The sequence below is a fragment of the Sceloporus occidentalis genome, unplaced genomic scaffold, assembly GCF_023333645.1.
Source record: "Sceloporus occidentalis isolate IW3139 unplaced genomic scaffold, rSceOcc1.0.p SCAF_67, whole genome shotgun sequence".
NCBI classification, from domain to species: domain Eukaryota; kingdom Metazoa; phylum Chordata; class Lepidosauria; order Squamata; family Phrynosomatidae; genus Sceloporus; species Sceloporus occidentalis.
The window spans coordinates 1,771,350-1,777,349 of NW_028317047.1; the positions used below are offsets into that span (position 1 = coordinate 1,771,350).

The window sequence follows — 6,000 nt, forward strand, 5'->3', positions numbered from 1 at the left end:
AGAATGCGGTAAATAAGGGAGATCCCACCCCTGGGCAAAGTCTCCCTTCCCTGCGAGATGTTCAAAAGGGGTCAGCTCTCTCTTGAGATTATGTTTACCCGGAAGTGAAGTGACATAGCGCGCAATCTGATTATAGCGGAAGCACGGCAGAATGGAGCGTGGAGCAGTGGGAGAAGCACTTTCGAAACATACAGGGGCCGACCCATCCCAGACCTCAGACAGCTTCAAAGTGGGGGACAGACCTAGAGACTCCAAGAAGCCCCTCTCCAGTCCCAGAACAAAATCCAGATTAACAGCTATGGGAGTCAGCGGAGACGGAAAAGAGGAGACGGACCCACCAATCCGCCTCCGGCGCCAAACTCCCAAGGAGGCACGCACAAAGGGGTTCAAACAAAGCGCGAGCCGGAGAGCACCAGGACGAAGCCCAATGACAGATGACAAGGGAAATGGCAAGGAGGCCTGCTCCATATCAATCCATATGGTAAAATGTTTTTTGTATTTTACTTGCATTTGGGCACTTTTGTGTCAAGAAAATTATCTTTTTCTATTCTTCCTGTGTGTTGTAGTCTCTCTCCCACAGCCTCATGTAACAAGGATGTAATTCTAAACTCAGGATACATAGTAGCTTTTGTAGATGAGTAAAAGATTTTGTAGATGAGTAAAAAGTGCTTTTTTTCCCAATTATTCACAATTCTATTATTTTTCTTATAGTAAATTATATGATACGATCAACATAATGGTATCTAAAGAAAGCCCCTTTGTCCTGGAAAAAAAAACCAATATATGGGGCAGATGCAGGGCCGGACTTTCCCGGTGGGCCGGCAGATTCGTAGGCCGGGCGGGTGCCCGAAATCTTATCTAAACGGCCGGCGCTACTTCAATTCTTTTTTTATTAAAGTATTAAAGCAGCGCCGGCCGGCGGCATCAGCACTCAGCGGCCGTGTGTGATGGCCGCCTAGTGAAGGGAGCAGCGTGAGGGGTGAAAGCCCCGCCCCCTCACACGGACCTTTCACCCCTCATGTTGCTTCCATCACTATGCGGCCATCAGATTAATGGAAATTTAATCGAAACGGCCGATGCGTGCTGACACCGCCGGCCGGAGCTACTTTAATACTTTTTTTATTTTACTTTATATGGCAAGCCGATCCGGCATATTCAATTTTAAAAAAAAAAGAATTAAAGTAGCTCCGGCCGGCGGTGTCAGGACGCATCGGCCGTTTCGATTAAATTTCCATTAATCTGATGGCCGCATAGTGATGGGAGGAGCGTGAGGGGTGAAAGCTCCGCCCCCTCACACTCAGACTGCTGGAGCACCGGATGTCCTGTCACTGACATCCTGTCAACATAGAAAACGGCAGCCTGCAGCTACCAGAGGACGGAGGCCAGGATGAAAAAGCCCCAAAGTGGAAGAAGTAGAAGGTAAATAAACAAATTTATTTTTTTTAACAAACTGTTTAATATTTTTTTATATAAAAGCCTTATGCCCCCCATATGCAACTCTGCCTCCCTGATATGCCTTATGCCCCTTATATGCCACTCTCCTTCCAGAAATGCCTTATACCCCTATATGCCACTCTGTTCCATGATATGCCTTTTAACCCCCTAAATGCCAGAGTGGCATATAGGGGTATAAGGCATTTCTGGAGTCAGAGTGGCATATAGGGGCTACAAGGCATTTCTGGAGGCAAAGTGGCATATAGGAGGTTAAAATGCATATCATGGGGCAGAGTGGCATATAGGAGGGTATAAGGCTTTTCTGGAGTGCCCCATGGTATGGCTTTTAACCACCTATATGCCACTCTGCCTCTATAAATGCCTTTTAACCCCCTATATGCCACTCTGCCTCTATAAATGCCTTTTAACCCCCTATATGGCAGAGTGGCATATAGGGGGTATAAGGCATTTCTGGAGGCAGAGGGGCATATAGGGAGTTAAAAGGGGGCAGAGTGGCAAGCCTGGGGCAGATGTCTGGCACTCCACCAGAATTGATCTGTGTTTATTTTCTGGATGTACCCTGCAATACGAAAAGACATCAGATTCTACTAACTTAATCAGGTTCTATTAACTTAAGTAATTGAAAGCTCCTTGACATTGGGCTCTGTGCAAAAGAAAATAAAAAGGGGGTAGAAGGGGTTGTTGGCAGGTTGGCAAATAAAAGGAAATAAAAACAAAAAAATGTCTCAATCTAAAAATGTTTGCAGTAGTAAATGTTTTGATTCCATTATGTGTAATATATTTCATTTATTAGGGCCTTTTAACAGTTTTGCTTTCTGGTATTTTAATACAAATAATATGATAAAAAGAATGTTTTATAGTTATTTGTACGGCAAATAGTGTGACTCGGGTATGTATAAGGGGTGCGTGTGGGTATAAGAGCTCAATCGCGAGATAAACTATATGGGGCTGCTCTCCAAATGTTTCCAGGGCTGATTTTCAGTCCCAGTCCGGCCCTGGGCAGATGGACTTTTTTTTTTTTTTAAATGCTTTTGAAATGCCAATATGTTATGTGATTACATAAGTTGTGGTGGGTAAAAGGTAACAGAAACCCTTCCACTTAAATTTAATATGTTATGTGCACTTATAACTCGCAAAAAACCATAAAAAACATTGGGTATTTGATAAACTATGATAAACATTAGAATCTATTTTAGTTTGTTTTTTTTAAGCATTGCCAATAAGGAATTGCCTCAGACTGATAATTACAAAGAGGAGGTCACCCAAAATGTCACATGACTCATAACAATGGCAGCTTTCAGGTCTGTAGATTAAGTATGTTTATTTGGAAGAAAATTTAGATAAAACTAAGTTTTTGTGAACGCTAATCTACATTATTCTATATTATGCTCAAGATATATACTTTTTTTTTTTAAGACAATGCACACACTAAATGTACTTAAGGATGACCCCTTTCTTTCAGTGGTCCCTGCAGCGTTACGCTACATATCACTTACCCATTCACAAACCCCTCCCTGCTCCCCAACTACATCTTCACACAGATCCCGCAGGTGATCCGCACCCAGGGCAAGCTTGGCCGAGCAGGCGGAGAGCGCCCCCAAGAGACCCGCCGCCGCACTACACGCCGAAGCAGACCACATCGAGTCCGCGAACCAGAGCCAAGGCTTCCTTCCTGCTCTGTCACGTGACCGAGCGAAGGTGGTGGCCTGTGATCATGGGCGGCCATGTTTGTTAAGGGCCTGTCCACGCCTACTTAACGTGGATACAGCAAGGAAATGAATGGTGTGCTTATATCACTGTGTAAGCGAAAAAGATCTATGGAAACAAGTTACACGAAAAACTATTTTTACAGTTAGGTGCAATGCTCGCCAAATATTTCACACCTGTAAATGTAAATGTATTTATGAGCGTAGCATATACATAGAAGACTTGATCAGATAAGATCTCTGTAATTATTCTATCTGAAGGAGAGATCGCTGTGATCGAGTGTGTGATATATACATATACACTATATGTTATATGATATACTAACGAAAGAAACGCCCAAATGCTAATGTATCACTATCCACTAATACCTTTCATACTGCTATCGTGATGCGCGTTTCAGTTAAAGAAAACATGCACATCAAAAGTGGCAACACGTGGGAAAAGAAGAATTGGGTTGGCATGCAATCCTTAACAGGGCAGCAAGCTTTGCCTCCAAGACATAGACAGCACCGTATTCCCACTGTGATTGCGAACAGCAGCATCTGCAGAGATGGCACTTGCCAACTGCATTTGATGGGCCAGTCCTGACATTTCACTGTGCTGCTGTCTAGACAGTCTATGTCCTGTATATACAAAATACCAGTTATAGGAATAATGTGCTGTCAAATATGCAGCGGGGACAGGACATGATGTGACATGGCATTGTGATTCCACTATGGAATACATACATGCATCTCTAGATATGTTTGGCATGTATATCAGTTTGTACAGTCATAGAAGTCACAATATAGCATATTTTAAATTACATTCAAATAACATAACTCAGTAGGTCATAGATCAAAGTCTAGGTAAAGCCCCTTGGTCTTGCCACTACCCACAATCCCTAAAACAAAAATGGCCATTACCAGTGTGGTGATACGGTGTATAATGTAATCTTGGTAGCAGGGGGCTAGAGCTCACAACATATTTTAAAGCAGCGGAGTCCACTTTGGGAGTGGTTGCTGCCCATATGGTCCCTTGTTCTTATTAAATTACCTCATTTTATTTATCTCCTCGCCTTCAATTCTCTTTATCTTTCCTCCGATTTCACTTTATCCCTCCTACTTATTATCTGTCCCCTTTGTCCCCATATCTTCTCCATCCCAGCTCTCCTTTCATTCATTATATTTGGCATCCACCAACTTTCATACGCAGCGGCACACATTTTTATACACACACTCACACATCCATGGTTACACACAATTTCACATACATGTTCAGAAACATCTATGCACTCTCACACTTACACTTCTCTCCTTCCCTCACTCACCCCCCATAACAGCTCCGCTGTAGAATTTCTTTGCTGCTTGCACCATGCAAGTGGCCTCACTTTAACCGAGGCTCATAAATACATGTGCTTGATATGAAATATAATTATTGTAAAGAACCATAAAACGTAGGATTTGGGAAAGTGGCATGAGTGACTAAGCGGCCAGCAAATTCATGTTTTTGCAAGTTCAGGACTGACTTGGCACAAAGTTGCAGTACATCATGTTTTTGTCATACTTTTTGGATCAGACCACAAATCCACCGTCCAAAAAAAGCTCCGTTTGTGTTTTATCTGGTTTTTACTCTCCACAGGTAATCAGGTAAGGATTAATATAACAAACATGGTTATGTTGCGTTTATTTAACACTCCCCACTGCAGCCATTTCATTTATTTATTATAGGAGAGGGTTACTTGCGTGGACTACAAGATCCTCGCCAAGGTACTAGCCACCAGGTTGAAGAAAGTCATCGGGCAGATCGTCCACCCCGACCAGACTTGCGGCATCCCAGGACGCCGGATCACGGACAGCCTGGCCCTCATCAGGGACACGATCTACTACATCAAGGACCGCAACGTCCGTGCCGCTCTGGTCACCCTAGACCAAGAGAAGGCATTTGATCGACTGTCTCATGGTTTTATGGGTCAGGTACTGCGGAGGTTTGGGCTGGGGGAGATGTTCTGCTCTTACGCTAACCTGATGTACCTTGATATCCGCAGCTCGGTGCTGGTGAACAGCTGGAAGACTGACCCCTTCCCGGTCCTCTCTGGGGTCAGACAAGGCTGCCCTCTCTCACCTCTTCTTTTTGTCTGTTGTATAGAGCTCTTCGCCGAGTGCATCAGACGGAATCCAGAGATCAGAGGGATCACCGCGCCGGGCAGAGACAAGAAGGAGATAAAGTGCTCGCTCTACATGGACGACGGATCGCCGGTCGGTGAGAGCGCTCGTCCAGACGTGCGAGGACTTCAGCCGAGCTTCAGGCGCAAAGGTCAACTGCGGGAAGTCGGAGACCATGCTGTTCGGGCAGTGGGACCTGACTTCTGAGCCGATCCCGTTTCCCGTCAAAACCGACTTCCTAAAGATCCTGGGAGTCTGCTTCGGCAGAGACGGCGCGGCCCTGAAAAGCTGGGAGGAGAGACTCAACAAAGTAAAGCAGAAATTTGGGCTGTGGAGCCTCAGAGACCTTACCATCGAAGGGAAAGTGCTGGTGCTGCGCAACGAGATTCTTCCCGTGCTGCAGTACGTGGCTCAGGCCTGGCCCTTGCTGGTCATCATTCACCGAGCCATCAACTGAGCAGTTTTCCACTTCATCTGGGGCTCCAAAATGGACAGAGTAAAGCGCGCAGTGATGTACAAGGAACCCGGCAAGGGAGGCAAAGGAGTGCCTGACATCCCTACCATGCTGAGGACCTTCTTTGTGTGCAACTGCGTGCACAGGACTCTCAGAGACGTAGCGAAAGGCTCTGCTGGAAACTCCATGTCTCGCTTCTTCCTGCTGCCCCTGTGGAGGCAGCTCAAGTGGGAAAAGTGG

General features: G+C 45.3%; 1 protein-coding gene across 1 annotated transcript in view; it reads right to left on the bottom strand.

Annotated features, from left to right (window-relative positions):
- LOC149286616 (protein-glutamine gamma-glutamyltransferase 4-like) overlaps window positions 1-116 on the bottom strand; it is a 31,881-nt gene extending 31,765 nt beyond the window's left edge. Inside the window, exon 1 of the mRNA XM_089493841.1 lies at window positions 99-116. Within this exon, the coding sequence (XP_089349967.1) occupies window positions 99-116 (18 nt within the window). The remainder of the gene's footprint in view (window positions 1-98) is intronic.
- Between the last annotated feature and the right edge of the window lie 5,884 nt (window positions 117-6,000).